Here is a 24,526-nt window from a genome sequence, read left to right on the forward strand (position 1 = left end):
ATTTAAAGTCTCCACTATCCATAATATTTTTCCGTAATTTCAATATATTAAACTTCCTGACTAGCGACTTTACTTTAGTTTTATCAAGGAAAACAAGAATCAACATGTTTTAACTGAAGGCATAACTCTGCCTACACAAAACCAGTAACATGAACTATTCAGTTAACTATTTTTCTTTCTTACTTTTCCTTTCGCAATATTTTTAAAAATAAGTGCTTCCAAATATATTGAGTAATAATAATGTCTTCTAAATAACAACCATAGTCAGGAACTGTTATAGTTCTTAAAGAAGTTAACTAAACTATACGATTATACGGAAAATTATTAATTTAATGACCCATTCTCTATTTCGAAGGACCTAACACCCTTACCTCATTTTATACACTGCGAAGCGCTTCAGTCTTAAAGCCAGAACCTCGGCTGCAACGTGACGTCATCCCGATCGACGACTCGCGCAAACCAACCGAAGGTTATGCAGTGCTTCCAACTCCAAGAGAAATAACCAACTTAACAGTAAGCTGGAGTTTCATCTCACAAAATTCCTTTACAAATTTTTCATTTTATTATGAAACTTGGGTAGGTTACATGCTGTACTTGGATCTGGTCTGAAGGTCCAATAAGTAATGTCACTAGAATAAAACCACTTTGTCCTACAAGACCGGGGACCATATTCGAAAAATTCTAGATAAGTATGATGTTATACTAGAAACTCTGTAATATGCACCAATCTGTAATAGGTGGTAACGAACGTAATTTGAGAACTTGCAGCGCAAAACAGGAGGTTGATATTTTCCGCACTTGCTTTTCCTTATGCACAACTACCTTCCCTAATGTGCCTGCTTCCGCGGACAAAATCACGAGCAATCCCTCAAATTGTGCCGTGCTTGGTATCGAAATAGATACAAACTTACAGTGCCCGAGAATTATCTTGGCAGTGACGTAGACACCACTATTGCTCAAATGCAGTCCCACTGGTTAAAACAGACGCTTCGTTCAATTCAACGTCCAATCTCAGGAGGGAGAAAATGCGCGAACACAAGTACCAACTTAACAGCAAGCAGTGTTCTCTACAACAGGAAAGCGAAAGCAAATGAACAGAAATGGGAGGTTAATTTCTGACAAATATACTTGTAATCTTTGTATAACGATAACTGGAGTTTGAGAAGACGTAAATGCTATATTTTTTTGCTTTTCAATTTATATAACTTTCATGAAGAATATGATTATTTTATATTTGAATTTTATATTATAAGATGTGGAAAATAATTTTAAATGATAGCCACTTAGTTTTTATTCTGTTCTAACAACATTCAGATTTCAACATGCTACAAACTTCCGTTCTGTTGAAGATAGACACAAACATCCAGTGGACGAAATGGAAAGGGAAGTTCAAAGTTTATTTTAAAGAAAGCCTCATGTTTTTACCTATCACAGTTCTTGAATTAGAGGATGATATGTGAACGTGTTTCTTGCGCGCGGAAACAGAGCGTGGGGGTTGTGAATGTAGCTTCGAAAATTCTAATATTTACCGATAGGGCACAGAAACAGCGCTTCTAGGGGAAAAAAAAACACACATACACAAAAAAAAGAAAGAAAAGAAACGAAATGAACTGGAAAGCGCGTGTTTTCTTTGTGTAGGGCTATACAATGTGTAGTGACTGGTAAGAGTTGTGAATCCTTTTGTTTTGTTCTCGTGTTTGAAATTTTGTGTATAAGAATGGGTGATAGTGCCATAAAGAAAGGCAAGCCGTTGCATAGTGATGCAAGAGACATTGTTTTTAATGTTTACAACTTTTTTGCATCAAACAATAATAAATCTGATAGTGTGCGTGAAACTTCCCGAGCAACATGTGTCAGTGAGAGATCCGTGTGGCGAATTGTGAAAGAGAAGGATAAAAGTCTAAATACAGGACAACCCGTCGTGACACCCGGTAAAGCAAGACCAAATACCCAGAAAATGCAAACAAATTTAGATTCTTTCGACGAAGCAGTAGTTCGTAGAACAATTCACAATATGTATGCTGAAGGCATTGCCGTGAACGTAAATAAATTATTGTATGAACTTAAGAAAAGCATTAACTTCAAGGGTTCTGAGTGGGCATTACGACAAATACTGCGCAAGTTGGGTTTTAGGTTTAAAAAACATTCTATTGGCAACAGAAATCTCCTTCTTGAAAGAAGCGATATTGTCGTTTGGCGACATAAATATATACGCGAAGTGAGGAGGTTGCGCGTAAACGAACCTCAAAGACAATTTGTTTACTTAGATGAAAGTTTCGTTCATACGCATCATACTGTACCGAAAGTCTGGTTAGACTCGGAGGGCTGTGGAGGGTTACGAGTTCCGACTGGAAAAGGTCCTCGGTTCATTCTCGTCCATGCCGGTATGAAAACGGGTTTGTAGAAGGTGCAAAGCTGGTCTTTTTCTCTAAATTAAGTGCTGGAGATTATCATGGTGACATGAATGGTGATAATTTTTTTTCGTGGTTTCAGCAGCAACTCATTCCAAATTTACCAGAAAACTCAGTGATCATTCTTGACAATGCTCCATTTCACAACAAACAAATTGAAAAAGTTCCAACTTCCAATAGTAGAAAATCAGAAGTGTTGTCCTGGTTATCGGCTCATAATGTACCCCATAGTCCGGATTTCTTGAAAGCTGAACTTTATGAATTGATAAAGAAAAACAAACCTCAACATGTAAAATATGTTATTGATGAAATTGCAACAAGCAAAGGATATACAGTAATAAGACTACCGCCATACCATGCTGACCTTAACCCTATTGAATTAATATGGGCAAACGTGAAGAAATACATCGCTGTCAATAACAAAACTTTTACCAAACAAAGTGTAGAGAAGCTTATTGAAGAAGCTTTCAAACAAGTAACGAAAGAAGACTGAAGGAAGGCTGTTGAAAACTCGCGAAAATGGGAACAGTTTTACTGGGAAAAGGACTGTCTTATGGATGAACGGATGTACAATTTAATTGTGAGTGTTGGAAGCCATTCAGAATCCGATAGTTCTGTAACAGACAGTGATCGGGAAGACGGGTCTGGAATTTATAGCGACGATTCAGACGACCTCGGTTGCTCACCAATGATAGATTAAAGGTAAGAGTAAATTATTTCTACTTGTATTGTTGTGATTTATTGTGTACATTTTAAAATATTCTGATAATTGTTAGTGTAATATTATTTTTTCTTTCTTTGTCATAACAATGCACCTATATACTAGAATTATACAAATCAATTGTTATCTAAATTCTCCCATAGTTTGCTAACAGCATATTATTACACTGCAGTTTCGACGTGACGTACGAAGCGTTCAGTGAGCTTTCTAAGTACTATTTGTGAGTAGCGTAAGTTGGTAGCCTTGCAACTGAGAGCGCTAACGTCACTGCCAAGATAATTCTCGGGCACTGTAGGTTGTGTTAGCCACTTAGCACATATTCGTGGGTGTTTTTTGCATGATATTTCTGAAACCAACAAGCAGCTTGCAAGAGCTCCAGGTCTTCTAGTCCACTTCGAAACTAACGCTGTTGGGTCTGTTACTTGGACAGAAAATAATTGTCATGCTAGAACTTCTGAATAAGTCATTCCAAACTCGGAAACAAACTGTAACAGGTTTGATTAAAGGTGTTTAAATTGTTTCAGGAACTATTCAGAACTTACACAACGAAGAATGTTTTGACAAAATAATGCAAGCTAATGTGAAAGTAGAAAAATAGAATTTGAACCTCTTTTCATTGCCAAGAATGAAGAGAGTACCAAGGAAGTACACAGGGCCGTTAGATGCGTATGGCGGTCAATGCGTATTACAGGAGAAAAATATTAGGCATCATTATTGCAGCTGTGAAAGGCCTAGAATGAAGATTTACTCAGTCGGATTTCCTGCGTCTTTGGCAACTAGAAGATACAATGTTATCAGGTGTGGTCGAACAAGTTGACATACTTGAAAGTTATCCAGAAGTAGATGTAGCGTCATTTTCTCTTGAGATGAAAATGTTTCTGCAGAAGACTGGTCTGTCTTGTGTCAGTCATGCTTGCAAAGTACTGCGAGAAATGAAACCAGAAGTTCGAGCTCTGTTTAATAACGTTGAAAACTCATTGCGTCTTGATTGTGCAGCCAGTTTCTTTATGTGAAGCCGAACTGAGCTTTAGCTCCATTCGGAGAGACTAGAAACACAATGAGACAGCATAGATTGCATCATGTTATCATGTGTCCCCTGATTTACTGGACCTTCTCAGCCTAGACGAGTTACTAGACAAGATTTATTGCAAGCAGTGACCGTCGCACAACGATCGTTGTTCCAATCCCCATTAAAAAATAGGTAAATAAAGTACATTAAGGTGACTTTGTATTTCTAACGTCATTGTACCTGTGAATTGTTGTTTTTTTTAAAAAATTTATTGCTCAATATATTATTAAATAGATGCGAGGTAATTTAATTTTTTTCAGTCTATCACGGACATATGTTTAATAAATAAATAAATAAATGAGGTGACAACCTAAATTCCGCTGAGGTACTAGCATTTAAATCTCTTTCTTTGATGTCCCCCCAAAATTTTCCATGCCAGAGACCCCAGGGATGGATGGATAGATAGATAGATAGATAGATAGATAGATAGATAGATAGATAGATAGATAGATAGATAGATAGATAGATAGATAGATAGATAGATAGATAGATAGATAGATAGATAGATAGATAGATAGATAGATAGATAGATAGATAAAATATGAAAAAGAGACTGATTATTGTCAATGACATATTGTCCTGTGTACGCACTTAGGAAAGAGCTGTTATATTGTATCAGCATCCCCGTGACATCATCTGCTCTTGGTAGCACGGTGGTTCAGTGCTAGAACGCTTGCCTCTGGTGGGTAGTCCCTAGTTCGATCCCCATACAAGTAAAATTGTGGTGTGCAACATCATGCGTGTGGGTTATCTCGGGTGCCTGAGGCCGAGATTATTCTTTTTAAAATGAAATGAAATGGAATCGTTGCATTTAAAGCCCAACAATTATGCTTGTTAGACTAAGGGAGACGATTAATAAACCAAATGAATGTAGGAACAATTGGTCGAGTGAGAAAGTGGGAGGAAATGAAAATACTCCAAGAAAACCCACGAGCACAATGTTGTCCACCACAAACTTACTTGGCCGGGATAGAGCCAGGAACCCCGCGCAAAAGAGGTAGACACTTTACCACTGAGCTCTCCTGCCTCCTGGTTTTTGTTGTTGATTTTAGTTTAGCTTCCCTTTCAGCAGCGAGGTTATATGAAACTTGCATCTACTGATTAACGTGGAATCCGAACCACATGAGCTCTCGCTGGGAATCGAACCCGTTTCTCCCACACCAAAGATGAATACGCTAACCGCTTAGCCACGAGGGAAATCCCTCCTGGTTTTTCTTTAAATTAACAGATTATCATTATGCTTCAGAAAAATCCTTATACATTTTGGCCTTCTCCAGAGCTACTTCATGTGTACATCTTGCCAATGTTTCAAAGTTACAAGGAATTTGATGACCAGTAATTTGTATCGTGGTTGTATTCCGTTATTCGATCGATACTCTCTGCTCTAAATACGGTAGAATCCTTAGAAAAGAAACAAAAAGTACAGTTTTTAACTGATAGTTTCAGAGACTTCTTTTAATTGCCGTTAGGGGCCGCGGTGGCTCAGGGGGCGGTACAGCTCTCACCTCTGGTGCATAGGGCCTTTTTTCGATCCCAACAATAGCAATTGTGGCAAACTATCTTAGTGTTAGTTATCCAATGTAGGAGCCCATGGACCATAGCGTTAGTGCGAATGAGTTAGAGGTAGTTTGGCCCGGGATTGCGTCACCTATTGAAATTTTGCTTATGGTTACTCAGGGGCCACGGATCAGAAAATACATAGAATCACTCAGGACACATAAGATCATCTTGATTCACATGAGGAGTTGAGGCGTATAGGACCTTGTTTCCTTTGATGAGTATGAAAATATCAATTTCGGAAGTTTTTTTTAACTTATTCTATTATCTTTGATGAGACCTTTTCGTTATATAATTGAGTGCAATGGTTCACTTCTTAAATTTGTGAGTCATCTCGTTCCCTTTGATGAGTATCAATAATCAATTTCCGAGGTATATGACATCTTATTTGATGGGACCTTATTACGTTATATGATTATTTGCAGGTGTACATAAGATCATTCCCTTAAATTTGATATGGTAGTATATGTAATTCGTGGTCCATTTTGTTCCTTGTTATATACCTCAGGGGTGAACACGGATACCTTTTATGTGTTGATTACTATGTTATAGACATTGCAATCGTCCTGAGTTCGATTCTTGGTTCTGGTTTAAAGAAATTTTTAGTTTAACGTCCCCTCGAGGCTAAGCGAAACGATGATGATGTGAAATGGTAGGATGAAACAGCAGAAACATGAAACTTACTTGCTTGTGGATTGAACCAGGGACCTCACTCACCAGAGACAAACGCTCCATCACTGAGCCACTGTGCCCATTGAGAAGTTTAGCTTGTTGATTTCTATGCTACAGACATTGCAATCGTCCGAGTTCGATTCTTCGTGCTAGTTTCTGTATATTTTGAGTTTAACGTAACCTTCGAGGCTAAGGGAAACGATGGAAAATGGTGGAATGAGAAAGTAAGAGAAAACATTATAAACTTACTTGCTTGCGGATTGAAGCAGGGACTTCACAAATCAGAGGTAAGCGCTGAACCACCGTACTTAATTGTTAAGATTTAGTTTACGTTGCGAGTAGTATCACATATGGATAGGAACATGAGAATGTTTTAGACAGGTTATATTACATTACACATTCTGCTTGTTGTTACGCATACGAGATTGCTATTGTGAAATTGCTGGAATCTGCTTTTACGAAGAGTGCAATGTCTTACTACATCAGCATTTTTTCTCTCAGCTGTTATTGCAACGACGGGCTTTCTAAACTCAGCTTTACATTTATGTCAAAGGCAGTTTCGTATCATATCGATGAGTGTTACATTTTTTCAATCAAGTTTATAGAAAATGAATGACTTTTCGATGTCTTAATTTGAATGTCGTAATAAATTAACGAAAGCATATTTCTGGTCAACAGTATGATGTCATTATCAGAATTGCGATTCTAGATGATTAATTAAAAGATACTGATTAATATATCGTAACTATTGATGCGTCAGGAGAAATGTGAATTTGTAATTCTATGACGTCATAACAATGATCAACAAATCAGATTGTTACATGTCGTTTCGGCTCATGATACATGATGTTCTCTATATTGAAAGCTGTGTTTCCATTGGTTCTTCGTGTTGCCATTCATTAATTTCATTGTTTCCGATTGGCTGATAGTGATGTCATTTTATAGTTGAACACGTTTCTTACCTAAATAAAAATCCATTTTTCAGATCCTATTTCCACGAAGATCGTAAATTTTGAGCAGCTGTACCTCTTGTGTCAGCGTGGCTTTACTGCAGCGAGTTTCCGTTCATTGAATTTGAGTTAAGTTCATTGAGTTTTTATCCTCAGGCAAGTTTATAAACCCGTTACTCAATATCCGTGGAGTGATGAGAATCATAAACTACGCATGAGGATGAAATTGTTATCACTAACGCACTGTTATACTTTTATCATGAAATATTTAGTCTATGAGAGAGCAAATGGAAGAATTAGTGGGAATACCCGAATAAAATCACACTCACTTGGCCGGGGATAGAACCAGGAACCGCACACATCAAAAGTATCGTGTTCTCTAAAACTAAGCACGAGAGATGATATGGATTGTTGATTTTGGTATAGCGTCCCTTTAGCAGTGAGACTAGGGCCTTGAGCTTACAGTTGAAACTGAGCGTTTACCGGTATTTGAACCTGAGCCAGAGGCGCGTAACACTTACCACTTAGCTATGAGGAAGCTCAGTTTCTGAAAGTTACCACTAACGTAATTTTAAAATTACAAAATTGTAGTTTTTCAAAAACTACGCACGAATTTGTTCCCCGAAAAAGTTTGACACCGTGCCTTTTAACAGCGAGACGTTGACCTACAGTTTAATGTGGGATCTGATCTCTCGCCGTTAATTGAACCCAGGTCTTCCTCGTCAGATGCACTTACGCTAACCGCTTACCTCGAAAAAGAGTGCATACAAAGCAAACGCATGAAAATTTGTTTCCGTTTCAGGTTTGTTATAGTTTTCAAAGTTCAGGTGAGGGAAAAATGCTTACCACAATGATTCTCTCAGCACAGTTAGAAACAATTTCATTCCTTCTTTTTATCACTACAGAATCGTAGATCAGTTACAGGTTATGTTTACCACTTGGTCCCGGGTTTGATTTCTAATATGACGACAATAAAACTTTTCAGCAGTAGAACTATTTGAGATGCAATTTATTAAAAACTTTGCATGATAATTCTTTTAGGATTGACAGATTAGTAATTCGATACCGTTTCTCTTCCTTTCTTTCTTTGATAAACGTGTAAGCGAATTCTGATCTAGCAATTCGATTTTAAATTCGTGCTTTTTCTCGTCTAAGATATTTGTTTTTTTGCCTACGTCGTTTTTATTCCTTTTTTGTTTTACCTTACATTTTCCTGTTTGAATATGGCTACCTCTGGATTTACTGTCTTCCGAGAAATCAATAGACATTATCGTCGTTTTAATCTCGAAGGACAACTGCTGGAAATTGAACTAAATACTCCGACCAGTGACACCGATATTATTGAGTGGGCTCAGACCTTGTTTCAACATACGTTGGATTATTTATAGGAAATTGTCAACGAATCATCGATGGTTGGATTATCTATTTTATCTCACGATGAGAAGAGCAAGTCGTTTTATTTATCTTTTAGGCGTGCAAGTAATCTGACATTGGAAACTGTATGGACTTCCTTGAATCGCATTTTGCAAGTAACGATAGTTTTCTCATGAACGAACCGTTCATTGTATATTTTCATCATGAGGATGTCCCCCGTGGATTTGGAAGAATCCGTCAAGGTCTTTTATCAAACAAGGAGTTACTAAAACGTAAGAATGGCATTTTACGTGTAAAAAACACCTATAAGAAATGTTTGGCTTATGCGATTGTGATTACTATTGGCCTAAGAAATATAAGGATACGAATAAGCAAATGTTCAGACAATATCAGGACCAGCGCAAGAGTGTTGTTATCCCTGACGTACATAAGCATTTGTCCAGATCCACAGCGAATTTGGACAATGGTGGATCTGTGGAAGAATTGCAACAATTGCAACGCTACCTGACCAATTACAAACTTACCGTATACACGAGCTTTCCCGGATTAGATATTCTGTATGAAGGTCCTGGTGGCGAAAACCAAAATTCCAATCAATTTGATGTGCATCAATACTCATTATGAAATCATCACGTCATTAACATCTGTTTTTTCTACTCATTACTATTGTGTTACATGTCACAAAAAATATGACCATTGTACTGCGCACGTCAAGAACTATTCGGCCATGTGTGAAAAATGTTTGCAGAAACCGCCATCCAGTAAGACCAATACAGAGAAGCAGTATCCAGAATGTAATCGTGAATTTTATGGTGAAACATGCTATGTAAATCATCTGACCAGCCAATATGCAAGATGGTGAAACATTGTTCTAAATGTCTACGCATTTATTCGTTTCTTCCTACAGGAGAAAGAGAACATCTTTGTACAGATTATTTTTGTAATGTGTGTCATAAACACGTTTTGTCTTCTCACCAATGTTACATGAAGCCTGATACGACTCAATTAAAGCCTGGAGTTCCATCAGTGTTACATGCCAAGAAGGCTATGATTGTTTTTTATGATATCGAAGCCACACAGGATATTTTCTTTTATGAAGATACGTTTATTCATAAGCCCAATTTACCAGTGGCCCAACAAGTATGTTACGACTATGTTCAAGATGAAGATGTACATCATCCGTGTGAAGTTTGTGGACAGCGGGAACATATTTTTCAATTAGATCCGATCATCGCCTTTGTTGCGTATCTACGCAAACCAAGACCCAAAAACAAGCTTATAGAATCTTTGGCACATAATTCTAAAGGCTGCGATGGTCATTTTATTTTTAAATCCTTAATGGAAGAACATGAATTGAAACCTACTTTGATCTTGAACGGGGCAAAAATTTTAAGTATGAAAGTAAATCACTTATCGTTTATTGACTCCTTAAATTTCATGCCAATGCCTTTAAGTAAACTATCCAAGGCATTTCATTTACCAGCGACCAAAGGGTACTTTCCACACTTTTTTAATACCGCTGAAAAACAAGAGTATGTGGGAAAATTACCGGACATAAATAATTATGATGTAGATGAAATGAAAGTGGATGAACGACAGAAATTTATGACATGGCATAACGAACACCAGGACGATAGTTTATTTTCCAAGAAGAGTTGGTGAAATATTGTGTACAGGATATCAATGTACATCCAATGACTTGTATATCTCTCATGACCCCTTTTGAATAAGAAACCCACGTCAATCCTTTCTTGGAGGCTATCACTTTGGCGAGGGCGTGCAATTTGGTATTTCGACGATTTTTTTTAAACCCAATACCATTAGCATTCTTCCTGCACAAGAATACCGTCACAGAAATAATCAGTCACGGATTGCTTTGCAGTGGCTTGCCTACATGGAAGAAAAGAAGGAACATCCAATTCTACATGTAGCAAGAGGAAAAGGAGTATTTGTTGCTGGTTTTCATCTGGACGGATACTATAAACATCAGAACACTAAAGAAGAACACATGTATGAATTCCAAGGATGCAGGTTCCATGCCTGCCCTCTGTGTGTCTCTACAGGCCATGATCAGCCCATTTATGAAAATTCCGAGGAGACTATGATCTGTCGCTACGAGAGAAAACAGTGTATAATGAAATTATTGCGATCCATGGGATATAACCTACATGAAATGTGGGAATGTGAATTTCGTCATTTGTTAAAATCCAATCCAGCCGTGTTGTCTTCTTCAAACTCGCATCCTTACACTAATAAGACATCGTTAAATCCAAGACACGGCTTCTATGGTGATCAAGTTAATGCCTGCTGCAAGAAAGAGTGTCATATTTCCATACAGATTCTGTGATATTCACGCACCAACCATCAGAGCCCACAATAGAACAAAAAGTATTTCTTAGTTCATGTCAAATGAACTCGAATCGCTAGGACCAAAAGCATACATTGATAAATTCGTGTCTGGTGGCCCAAAACTGTATGCTTAGAAAATCTACGACCCCGACCCGAAATCAGCCAATTATGAATGCAAAATTCGTGGATTCACACCCAATTAAACAGCAAGCCAAAAGTTAAATTCCAATAGTCTGGAGCAAATCATCGTCAATCAGTCCCGTGAAAAAAATACCTATTACCACGCCACACGAAATTTACAGAACTCAGGAACATCATCTTGTCACAAAACCTGAAGAAACGAATTACAGTTTCAATTTTAAAAAGACGCCGACTAATACCCGGTACGTACGAGACAATACACCATAGCTATAAGAAAGCCAAAATAGAATAAGCCATATTTTCCATAAAGCCATATTTTCCCCAATCCGACAAGCATCACCTCCTAAAGACCAGCAAAGAGTCAACCGTAACAAGAAACATGCTTCAACGATGCACAAGTTCCTTTTGATGCCCCAGCGGAAAAAAACTCAGATAACATAACCCATCCATCTTGCAGAAAACAATGGAGAAAACGAATCAAGGTACGAAAAAATCGTCACATTTTTTCTTTTTCGCAAAGCACTCTCTTGGTGTATACCCAACCATAAAAGTATCTCCCCCCTACCCACACAGCAAGGAATATTTGCTCAACCAAAAGAAAATATTTTCGTTGGTTTACAAAAGGATTTCCTTCTCTGGAGAATTCCATGCTGGTTTCCCTAATGTATTCGGAATATTTCCCGAAAATATTTTCCCAAAAATGTTTTGAAAACATTTTAGAAATTACCGAAAGTACATTTTGAGAATGCTCGCCGGAAAGTAAATCCAGGAAAATATTCACAAAATGTATTAGAAATATTGTATTGGATGTAATGTAATATGTTTTCACTGTTGAGAAGGAAAATATTTTCGAAATAATACTAAAAATGTTTTCCATATATGATGTGGAAAACAATGAAATGAAACTTATTCTATATATTCAAAAAATGTTTTCCAATACAGATATTTGCAATGTTTTCTATTTTTGCGAGTAAATATATTGAATATATATTTAAAAAACGTTTAGAATATTTTAAAAATAAATTATTTCGTAATGTAAGAAATATTTTTCAGAAATGTATTTAAAAAGTTTACTTAATTTTTACGAAAGTATTTTAGTAATCTTCTCTTATAACTTAAATGAAATATTTTCGTACAATATTTCATTATTATTTCCAGAATATTTTTTTCGAATTTTTAATATAAAACTTTAAAACAGGAAAAAGAAAACATGTTAAAAATGAATAGAAATTGTTTTCTGTTTGTTTTGGAAAATATTTTGTTTTTAGTTAACAACATTTTCTGATATGTTATAGAAACATTTTACATTGTTGTCAGAATATACTCTTCCGTTATTGGAGAAAACATATTCCTTGTTATATCTGAAAAGTATTCCAAATATTTACCGCAAATGCTTTTTAAAAAAATGTTTGGAAAACATTTTATGAAGTACAGGAAGTACATTTTAAGATCGTTAGCAGGAAAATAATATAAGGAAAATTTTCACAAATTGTACTAGAAATATTGGGCGTTATGCAAGACATTCTGAAGCGTGATTAGCGCCATACTAAAGAGTTCGACTAACATATGATTCCTGCAGTAGTTAGGCATTTAGTGTGACGCTAATCATACGTCAAAACGACTCTGCATAGGGACTATTGTGTTAAATGTAATGTAATATGTTTTCAATGTTGAGAGAGAAAATGTTTTCGACGTAATACTAAAAATGTCTTACATACATGATAAAAAAAACAGAATAGGAAATGTATTCCATATATTTTACAAACGTTTCCAACATGTTATTTACAATCTTTTCTATTGTTACGAAAAAACATATGAAACAATTTTTAAAATGTTTCGAATATTTTAAAAAAATCGTTCGTAATATAAGAAATATTATTAAAACGCCTATTCATTTTGTATGGAAATGTTTGTGTTACCTTCTATTGTAACTTAAATGAAATATTTTCATACAATATTTTAGAATTATTTCCAGAATATTTTATTGAAGGTTGAATAAAAAGAATTTAAAACAGATATTAATAATGAATAGAACCTGTGTATCATCGTGTTTATGAAATACAGTTTGTGCTTTTAGCTAATAATATTTTCTGATATATTAAAGAAATATTTTACAATATTCTCATATATTCTTCAGTTACAATAAAAGTACATAATACTAAAATGAATTTTACCGGAAATGTTTCTGAAACATTTTACTAATTTAAATTATTGCATATCCTTAGACAGTGGCAAACTGAGACGGTATGCGGTTTTATACCATACCGCCTTTGGTTTTCCAGTAATGAAGGCATACCGCCTCTGGTATTTAAGTGAGCAACACATACCGTCACTGGGGAGTAGATGCTAAGTATCTTTAATAAATCCATTTTTACACACAGTAATGCACGTAAAGAGATTCTATTGTTTTTATCGAAGTAATTCGTAAGTTAACAACACCAACATTTTTGTTATATTTTTCCTACTTTTTGTTTTTAAAATGAGATGTCTTCAAAGAAGTTCATCTAGTTATATATATTTGACCAGCTTTTGGCTAACCGGTGGCTCCACCTCCAGACCCCGATTTTGCTCGGCCTGCGGCCCGCACCTCTTGTGTATCAACAATGCATTTCGTGCATTTGATTTTCATAGTCTCTGAATGTGCCCAGCTGGGCTTTTGGGGTGTTTTCTTGGGTGCTCGACAAAATGGTGAGGTAAAAACGTGCGTATTTTGCAAGATAAGGGAACTTATTGGGGAAAGGTTGAAGGATAATGGCGTCTTACAACTTGCAAATTGCATCCTGTTTGGCACACCTGGTCAACAGGCTAATAAAATGTATTTTCCGCCAACTGTATTGTAATTCAAATGTCAGTTTTCTGTGTGACCACCTAAACATTAAACAATGTCATTTGTCTCCGAAACGCTTTGTCGCGGTATTAACTTGAACGGGACTCCCAACCCAGCCGGCCTCTGTGCATTGTGGAAAAAATGAAATGTTTCAGTTTAACATTCGATGATTATGCCCTTTAGGCTAAGAAAAACGATGATTAAGGCAAGAGAATGATGATGGAAGAATTGATGGAATGAGAAGAAGGGAGGAAACAGGAGTACCCCGAGAAATCCCATGGACATGATGATATTCATTGTGGAAGACGGTGTTGCAATATCTCATCCCTAGCCATTTTTTAAAAATTTTGAACGGATTTCAATGGCGATTGTTCGAAAATAGTGGCCAAACTTCAGACAATATTTTACGGTATTCCGCGAGAAATGTGACCAATAAAACAAACAATGGGCTAGCGATGATGTATGCAAACAGCGGTTCTCTCGAGAATAAAAGTCACCTGGTTCACAACTTTGAGCGCACATTCCCGCTAACCATTTTTTCTTTCTTTAAATTTTTCGGTCTATTTCGGTCAATTGAATATCTTAAAATATCTTCACTAATATTTCCTCACAATTGACATTCCAAATCGCTGAAAACTAAGTACATCGCAAGCGATGATGTATTAGAACACCGTATTTCGCCATGCATAAGCGTAGACCGACAGGGTTCGAAGTACCGCTCAGGAGTTCCACGGCAGGCCTGTCTGGCGCTGCGCGAGCTGTTTGGATCGCATTTCCGCACGATTAGGGTCTAACTAATAAATAAAATACCGGTGGTATAAACTAATATTCATATTCACCCTCAATGCCAGCCTTAGTAGATAATTTATTTGATTTAACTTCATTTTAACAATAACATGATTTTCGTTTTCCGCATATTATACTATATTTTAGTGCGCCCAGTGCAAAATTTTTGCTAAACAACTGATCCGGACAAAACAACACATTGATGACAGAGCTTTTTAAGAAAATATTGGTCTCACTCCTAGCTACAGAAGGAGAAGAATCAGACCTGTAGCCAGCCCAAAAATGTAGGGGAGGGGGGCGATCCAACCATATTATAGTTCATCACCATATTATTGTTCATTTGCAAGCCTACCGTGAAAATTTAAGGGCGGCAGTAAAAATTTAAGGGGATTCCGGACCTCCTAGACCTCCCATGGATACGGGTCTGGCAAGAACACTGCAATATGGACCATCACAAGTTTAATTATGAATACCACGACGTTCGTCATTGAATTTTGCACGCCTGGAAAAGCATTTTCAAGACAAATGCTTTGGTTCAATTTGAAGGAGGCTACACAGAAAGTCATATTTGAATAACAATACAGTCGAATATAGGTATCAAATACATTTTATTAGCTTATTGACCCAGTATGCCAAATAGGGGGCAACTTGCAAGGTGTAAGACGCCATTACCCTTCACACCCTTCCAAATAAGTGCCCTTATCTTGCAAAATGCGTAAGTTTTGATCTTACTACTGTGTTGGGCATCCAGTAGAACTCCCTGATATCAAAACTGAAGCGTCTATCTCAAGAAATGGTTCTACAAACTTTCTGCAAAATCTGTTCAATTTTGAACTTTTAACGCTCATAATTCGAACACGCTTGCGATCGAGGATTTCTCCGGTTGCCTAATTATTTCATATGTAAAAAGGCGTGAACTGAGCATAATATCGATACGATGTCAGAGTTATATTCCGCGACCTTCCCTAGTTAGTATTTAAAAAATTCATAAAACCGTAAAGCTTGATTATTTTTTTCCTAATGAAAAGAAAGTATGTATACCTTCAGTTGAGAAACGCAACCACTCGTGTAGAAATGCAATTCCTTTTTCTACTCCGGAACTGTAGTAGCTCCGTGGTAGAGGATTGACAGCTTGTATGTGGGGTCACTGTGGTTCGATCTCAGCTTTGCCAGGTGGGCTTTATGATGGACAAACACCATGTGTGTGTGGATTTTCTCAGGCTTTCACCGTTTGCTCCTACTTTGCTCATTTTACCATTTCATTCATTCTTATCATCACCGTCTCGTTTAGCCTACATGGCATAACCGAGAGACATGAATGTTTTTTGTAACGTCCTATCATTGTGTTCCGAAGGAAAGGTGATCATGATGACAATGAATGAAATAGTTGAATAAAGGAAAGGGAGAAACCCGGAAGAAACCAACACATATGGTTTGTCTGTTGTCCACCACAAAGCAAACTTGGCACGATCTGGGATCCAGCCAAAAATCTCACCTACCAGAAGTGAGTGCTCTTTGTCTAGCTCTTACTGATCCAATATTCTGGCCGTAAGTGATACGTGTACCACTTGCGGTTTCAACATAAGAATAAGAAGTGGAGATAGAACCTATGCTTGGAACGCTGAATCTATACCAACAAATAATTGCTTGTTATCACTTACCGTCTTTGCTCTATGTAAATTGAAATTGTGATAAGGGGCAATGCAGAGTGACTGGATGAAGCAGTTACAATCACTGGCATAAGTCACTGTTCAATCTATAACATTTTCCACTCTGTGCTCAGATTTCGGAATGTGTGCGCTAGGATGGTATCATGCCAGCTGATAGACGAACTGAAGCAGGATGTGTTGATGTGTGACAAGATTTTGAAACTTCGCAAACTTTCAGAAAAGATTCGTCATTTGGAATGAAATATGGGTTCCCTATTACATTCCGGAAGTAAAATATGAATTGTTTGAGTTTTACGTTCCACGTTATGCCGGTTAGGTTAAAGGTAACGGTGATTATGAGAAATAAATGAAATGGTGGTATGAAGAAAGTGGCAGGAAATGGGAGAACCCCGAGAAAACCCACACACACTATGTTTGTCCAACCACAAAGTTAACTTGGCGCGAGTTGGGATAGAACCAGGGGCCCCAAGCACCAGAGGTGAACGCTCTACCATTGAGCCACCACGGCCCTATTCCGAAAGTAAGAAAGCGAGCATGCAATAGAGGCAGTATCCATTATCGGACACAATCATCTACAGGGTAGTTAGTACTTTCTTCTGGGACCAAAAGGGTGTCATTTTGGAGCATTAGAGCCTACGGAACTCATAGTCAATAATAGCTTGTTTACCGATCTCCAAAAAGATCGTTAACCTACTATACGAATTAACACGGACTTCTCAAAACAAATTTCCTCTACAACATAACAATACTCGGACTCATACTACTGCCTGTGCAATGGCTGCGATCACTGAAAATCTTTGTTTCATCCTCCTTGCGTACCGAATCTCGCCTCAGTGGTTTTCACATATTTGTATCTCTTAAAGGACTAAAGAGAAAGAAGTTGCAATCTGATGAAGAGGTACAACAAATGGTATATGACTGGTTGCGTAGGTTCAGTTCACACAATTCAGTTTACAAATAACCACGCTTGAAGGAACTAAGTCTGTCTTGTTGAAAAGATCTGATTTGTGTAATAGTTTTGTATTTGTATGCTTATTCTTAATTTGCACCTTTGAGACATCTAGCTATAGATAAACGTATAATATCTCCGCCATTTGCTGAGAAAATTTTGCTATAAAAATAGTTTGTTACTCCTAAATGCAGTTTGAGTTGAATTTTGCCCAGAAAACGCTGGAATGTTAGCCATGGTATTTCTGCCCCTAAAGTAAAGCTGCTCCGAGAATTGTTACTTCGCTTATAAAATAACATTTTTGAACGTAATAAAAATCTGTTTTGTGTTATCTACCTAGGTAATGATTTTGTATTTGTATACGTATTCTTAATCTGCACCGTAGAGGCATCTAATTATAAATAAATGTATAACCTTTCACTGCAGTTTTCTGAGAAACTATTACCATAAAATGATATAATTTTTCCCTAAACGCAAATTGAGTTGCACTTTGACCAGAAAACGCTGGAATGTTGGCCATGATAATTAATCCTCTAAAGTCGAACTACACCAAGGATTGCAACTATGCTTATAAAATACCGTTTTTGAGCGTACTTAGAGTCTGCTTTGTCCAAAAGATGAAATTTATGTAATAATTTTGTATTAGTATACGTATTCTTAATCTGCACCGTAAAGACATCTAGTTTGAGAGAAATATACGCATAACGTTTCGTGAGTTGAAAAATCACTTTTGATGAGAGAATATAATTAATACATATTTTAAAGCAGGTAGTATCGAGTATAATGGAAATAGAAACTCTCACTTCTCTTCGTAGTAAATCATGTATAAAATGTGATCGTGTCTAAACATTTTTCTATTCGTAACTCATGTGGCAACATCGCATGTGTCGTAATGTGCTCTGCCATCTAGTGAGAAAATTTTACCCTAAATGTGACTAGCGATCCAGCTTAACGCTTGCAAAAGAAAGCTTGAGGTGAGAACAACTAGCATAGGTCTTTGCAGAGAGACAAAATATATGTTTGCACAGCGCTACTTTTAAGATACTTTACCTGGAACCTAGTGCTGGCCTAAATTATGCACATATTATGAAATGATTTTCTTTCACCGACTAAAGAGGAGACAACACTAAATATCACACATTTTGGCACTTTTGCATATTATCTCATAATTAATAAAATAGGTTATGCACCAAACATTTTATATTTTGTATTTTAACTTTTACGAAAACAAGACATATATAACACATCACTAGCACATATGAATTATAATCAACATATCAAACATAACGATGGTGGCCTAAAGAAATTCATTCGAACGGACGCGGAACAATACCGATAAAATATACGAATTTCACGATCGTACAATCACAACAAGTTCATTCGTTTTCGTATCACTAATGCAATTTTTCCTTAATATTTTCCAGCATCAGAGTCTTCGTTAAGGTAAATTTTAGTTGTAGTTTCTTTTTATTTTAGGTTTCGTCTGAGTGATTTGATAAAGTCCTGTTACGAGTGCTTTGACTTTGCACGTTGCCGTGAGATCTGCAGGAGCACTCTCGCGCTTCTTTTTAGCGTCACTTTTCTTGCTTGTTTCAAAGCGTAGGAACACAATACAGGAACAAAATATAGTTCACATAAAATATCTAATTTTCACATCACTGTTCCAATAATAGGAAATAATGGACTGATTATCTTCCAATTGAAAATACATTGAGAATATTGATGTACCTAATAATGTAAAAAGTTAGTAATTAATCACAAAATTCACACTACAACGCATAGTTCAGTGCAGCTGCTGGGAAATCATTTCTGCGTGGGCGTCGGTAATGGAACGAACAAATTCCTTACCAAATTAGGGCTGACGGGAGGTGCTGAAATGTCTTGAAGAACGAGGCACCTTTTGGGTAGAAAATTCCAGTGTTTCGCTTTTCTGCGAATTCCGGTTGGCTACACATTGATTCCAAGAACTAGCGTTGGAAATACGAGGGTTGGTTTAAAAGTTGCTATAACAATATCGTTATACAGTGAACAAGTACAAATGAACATCTCATTTTTACAGGACTTGAACCCACTTCCCACTACCTCCTGCTTACAGACTCGCTGCTCTAACTAACTTTTTAAAGCTTTTTATTTGAAAATCAGTTATACAGAGATAGAGTAGCTCAAGATAGGAAATGCAGAAGTAAAACCAAACAGTAAAGTAGACAAATATACATTTGCGATAGTCGGATAAACATTATACACTTAATGTGATATAGTTAAAAAGTTTGCAAAATAGTTTCGTTTATGAACATGAGAAATGTCATAAGCAGAATGAGTGAGATAACCAAAGTAAAGATCAGATTAATGTTGACCTGGTGTAGTTAACACATACGTCGTTATTTCGTTAAAAGTTATGTTTGTAGATTTAATCCACATTTATCTCAATCAAATAAATTAGATGGTTACTGATACTTAAAGTTTAGCTAAGACAAAGTTACCTAACCAAATACATTTGATATCGCGATGTCATAATTTGATTTTTCCTCACATAAAAAAGAAAACCAATGATAATAAAAACCTTTACTTTTACTGGGCTCAAACCAACAACCTCCTTCTTACAGACTAGTTGCTTTGACCAACTAAGTTTCGATTTCTTGCGCGAAAGAAATCTGTTATATTATGAGGCATTCTTTTCATTATGGTAGTGCTGTAAATTTATTCTATTTGAAACAAATACGTCAAAACTGTTCAAAGCAATACGAACACGTCTTAAGAACACGCACGGAACTGAATTACTGCTCGATTGACCTTGAGGGCAAATCACAAAAGGGTAGCTATAAACGTAAATTCAGCATGCATTTCTGTGGAGTTCTGTTCAGTAGTTCAGTATTATGTTGAGTGATTGGCTATCTGCCAATCACGTTTGTTCTTAGGAGTAATATTTTACAAAAACAAGCCGAAGGTGTAATCATTCGATAGAACGCAATGGAAGGCATTCTTGCCCTTCTTAACGTGGGGTGCAGTGTCTCGTAAGCAGCAGTGTTAGGGTTATCCCAAGAAGAGCTCAACGGTGGGTGAAGCGGTACCTAGAAACTGGAAAAGCTGGTAGACGCACCGGTTGCGGGAGGAAACGTGTGACAACAGAAGAGCAAGATCATCAGCTCATTGATGTTGCACAGCAACAACCTTACACGACCTCTCGACAGCTGATGCGAATAGCAAATTTCCCAGCTTCTAGGTTCACTGCTAGAAGACGTCTTAGGGAAGCTGGCCTTTTCGCTCGTCGTGCGGCTCAAAAGGAAATCCTCTCGATCGACTGCGACTTGAATTTGCAGAAGCGAACAGGCATCGCAACTGGAACGATGTTATGCGTGTTCGTCTCTGAAAATTCAGGACCAGTCGTTGTGTATCGTCCGCGTAGAACCAGGTATGACCAACGATACATCCATCACACACGACACAGTGGTCGTGTGTCGGTGTCGGCCTGCGGATTCTTAACATCAAAGGACCTAGGAGTACTCCATCGATAGAGGGATGTTTGGTGGGTGCGCAGTATTTGCACATTCTTCAGAATGTCATGCTGCCATCTGTTAAATAACTTTATCTTGATGGCGTAGTCAACTTTCAGCACGACAGATCTCCCGTCCACACATGTCGGGTAGTTGAGAATTGGCTAGCAGAACAGGCTGATCTAGATGTTCTTGATTGGCCTCCACGTGGGACTGACATGAACCCGATCGAAAATGTGTGTGCTGAGGTGGAAAGAATGATTAAGGAACGCTTTCCTAATCCGCCACCCACGACACAAGCTGCTCTCTGTAACTTAGTAGAAGACACATGGAAGGAGGTTGCGCAAAGCGAACGCTACCTCCGTCGTCTCATTGATGGGATGCCGCGAAGAATACAAACGGTTATTGATGCAGATGGCTATTGGACGTCTTATTAATTTGGAGACGAGTTTACATAAAACAGCCCTTTTGAGGGCTACATTAATAAATTTCAAAAAATAGAAATTGCAACTTCTAACAAGAAGCGCCACATGTAGAAATCTTAAATTTAACAAAAAAAAACTCATAATATTCATTCACTGGGAATCGAACCCCCGACCTTTCGTTCAAGAGTCCCAGGCACTATCAACTAGACCAAGGGAGTACGCTATGAAGTAACACCTTCACACTGTCGGTACAGACTGAGAACCCTTTCGTAATTTAGTGACATGTTATGCCAAGTATATTCTAAAACTAAGTGTACGGAAATGAACTGATAATAAATATTACGGAAGACAACATATAGGAACTACAGTTGCGAGTGAAGTGAAATCTTTATTGCAAAGTCGATATAATTCCTGACTTACACTCTCGTTGTTGTTTCACTGTAATTTCGTAAGGAGGGTTTTGTTTATTTTTATTTACTAAAGAGTTCTTGATACAACCTGTATATCCGAATTGCATTCTAATATTTGGCAATGAGTGAACAGTAGTGATACCAATACCATTGGAAAAGGGATACCGGGTTCAATTCCTGCTGGAAGCTCATGTGGTTCGGATTTCACATTAAGCTATTGGTGCACCTCTCATATAGCCTCGCTGCTGAACGAAACGCTTCACTGAAATCAAACCAAATAACAATGGAAGAGTAAGAGGAAGCAAAAAACGCTGAGAATCTACATTAATAGTGCTTGTCCAGCATTTTCCTAGTAAAAAAGAGGAAAAGATTCGAAAACTTTTACTTGTTAGTTAAGACTGTTGGCCACCGAAAGTAAACGTAGCTTGTGAAACAAAATCGTCCCTATGCTCGTTAGCATTTCTTCGTGATGTGTGCAATATAAAACAAAAAAGTCAAAATTGCCTCTTCTAATATCGTGATCCCTTTGCAATAGGTAGATTTAAACCCCCACATAAACGCTTCTTAAGAACAGAAACTTAGATATAACAGTCGCTGGCAACAAGGATGTTATAAAGAGGGATCATTATAGGAAATAGGTTGAGAATCACTGATATAAATTAATAACAAGGACCTAATCGAAAGTAAATAATAAATCCAATACCATAAAATTGAAGAATATTTAAAACAACCAGAATTGTTTTGTTTTATATGATCAAAAATGTTAATATATCAGACATTAGCAATTTGTCCACCGAAATGGGTGTGTCTGATTGGATTAGACAGTATAGCACAGTGCACCGAGATCTACCTGTTAGAATTTAAGTACTAGTAGTGGACCACGGTCGGGATGTTGACAATCCCTGATGAAAGTGAAAGACATTGACAATGTCATATCAAGCATCCTGCACCATTTATTTCATTCTCCAGCATTTTAAAAATAATTTTAAAATAATAAGAAATAAGACCTACAAAAATCAAATCAATAGACCACAAAGAAACCTATTAATCAGAATGTCTGGAGCTTTTAACACTACTTCGCATAACGCACTCTGCATAATCCTTGGTATCCAACCAATGAACTATGTGTTATTGCAAAGGGCAACAAATTACTGGTTAAGAAAAGAAGAGAAAAGGAAAATTAGATAAATTTTTAACAGGGATCTAAAAGATGAGAAAGAAATTAATGACAACATAATACAACTATGGGATAAAGAATGGCAAGAATACAGTGGAGCGCAACGATTACATAGAATCTTTCCTAGCATCATCGACAGACTAAAAATAAATCACTTAAATCCAACATATGGATTGGTTCATTACCTATCAGGTCATGGACCATACGAACAACACCTCCACAGAATCAAGTTAAGACCCAGCCCAACGTGTGAATGCGGAGAAGAAGGAACTCCTGAACACTATGTGATGTGGTGTCCATTATTACAAGAAATTTTAGAACTAAGAACTCAAATAAGAGAAAACCCGCTGAAAGAAATGATAGAAGTAGAGGAAGACTGCAAACAATTGGAAAATTTGACAAATGAATACTCCGAACTAAGACGAAAAACTTACAGAAGAAGAATAGAAGGATGAGTGCAAATGGAAGAATGTGTGAAGAAGTCCTCGGACCGGAGAAAAGACTCCTAGAACCCAAGTACTGGATTACCGTGCTTTCGCCGAGGACCAGAATGCGTGCTGCACCTCCAGCCTCTCGGTTTGGAAAGGAACTCCGGTGCAAGAGTGAATGTTGCGTGAGTGCATGAGTAGAGGTGAAGCGAGGATAGTTTATCAGAGAGAAAACATAGAGCAACTCTCGCCAATAGGACGGCCAATCCCGGGCGTGCCGGCCGAAGGATGAAACGAACCAGGGCCTGCACTAAGTGGGCCCTGGACCTCAAGCCAGCACAAATGGATGGAAACTGGCATTGATACGCAACTGAGAACACTAAAGCATCAAAGCAAAAGTAACAGGAAACGCTTATATCAAAGCATAAGAAAATTAAAAGTTTTGAGAATGTGAAAATTTAGATAAAAGTAAGTGTAATGTGTGTGTTTTATGGTGTAAGTACTAGTTGGTGAAGGCAGTGGTGCCCACCCCCTTATGTCCATGACGCACCCCCCCCCAACTGTCTATCCGTAGGTGTTCCATGAAAAAAATTCTTTTCGATTAATTTTTACACCCCTCAAGCATATTTATATAGATTTTAACCCCCCCAAATATTTCAATGACGCAGTTTGCGTCATAGCCCCCCTTTGTGGGCACCCCTGAATGAAGGTTAGTGATTTCATCAAAAGCAGCCAGTGTCAATATCTGTAGTGAGTTAGGGGTGTTCGGAATTGAGATTTCAATTCCGGAATTCGGAATGTCGATAATTCCGGAATTTTTCGGAATTCCGTTTTTCGGAATTTCGGAATTTTAGGAATCTCGGAATTCCGGAATTTTCAGAATCTCGGAATTTTCGGAATCTCGGAATTCCAGAATTTCGAAATTCCGAGATCCCGGAATTCCGAAAATTCCGGAATTCCGAAATTCCGATTATTAGAAATTTCCGATGGAGTTTTAAAATTCCGGAATTCCGACCTTCCGAAATTTAGTATCGTGTTCTGGATTCCGGAATTCCGATCTTCCGAAATTTCATATCTTGTTTCGAGATTCCGGAATTCCGAACTTACGATATTTGCGAT

The 24,526-nt window shown here is 37.3% G+C and overlaps 2 protein-coding genes across 2 annotated transcripts in view; one reads left to right on the forward strand and one right to left on the reverse strand.

The window, feature by feature from the left end:
- The window catches only part of LOC145663402 (uncharacterized), a 224,387-nt gene that overhangs the window by 73,077 nt on the left and 126,784 nt on the right, over positions 1-24,526 (reverse strand). The gene's annotated exons all lie outside the window — the stretch shown is intronic.
- LOC145681221 (uncharacterized) lies at positions 2,461-2,904 on the forward strand. The gene has a single exon (XM_081752765.1). The coding sequence runs from the start codon at positions 2,461-2,463 to the stop codon at positions 2,902-2,904; it is 444 nt and encodes a 147-aa protein (XP_081608891.1).

Source organism: Thermobia domestica, chromosome 1 (assembly GCF_964235325.1).
Source record: "Thermobia domestica chromosome 1, izTheDome1.hap1.1, whole genome shotgun sequence".
Classification (NCBI taxonomy): Eukaryota; Metazoa; Arthropoda; class Insecta; order Zygentoma; family Lepismatidae; genus Thermobia; species Thermobia domestica.

Coding starts and splice junctions, on each gene's coding strand:
- LOC145681221 (XM_081752765.1), top strand. CDS start 2,461: ATGAATGGTGATAATTTTTTTTCGTGGTTTCAGCAGCAACTCATTCCA.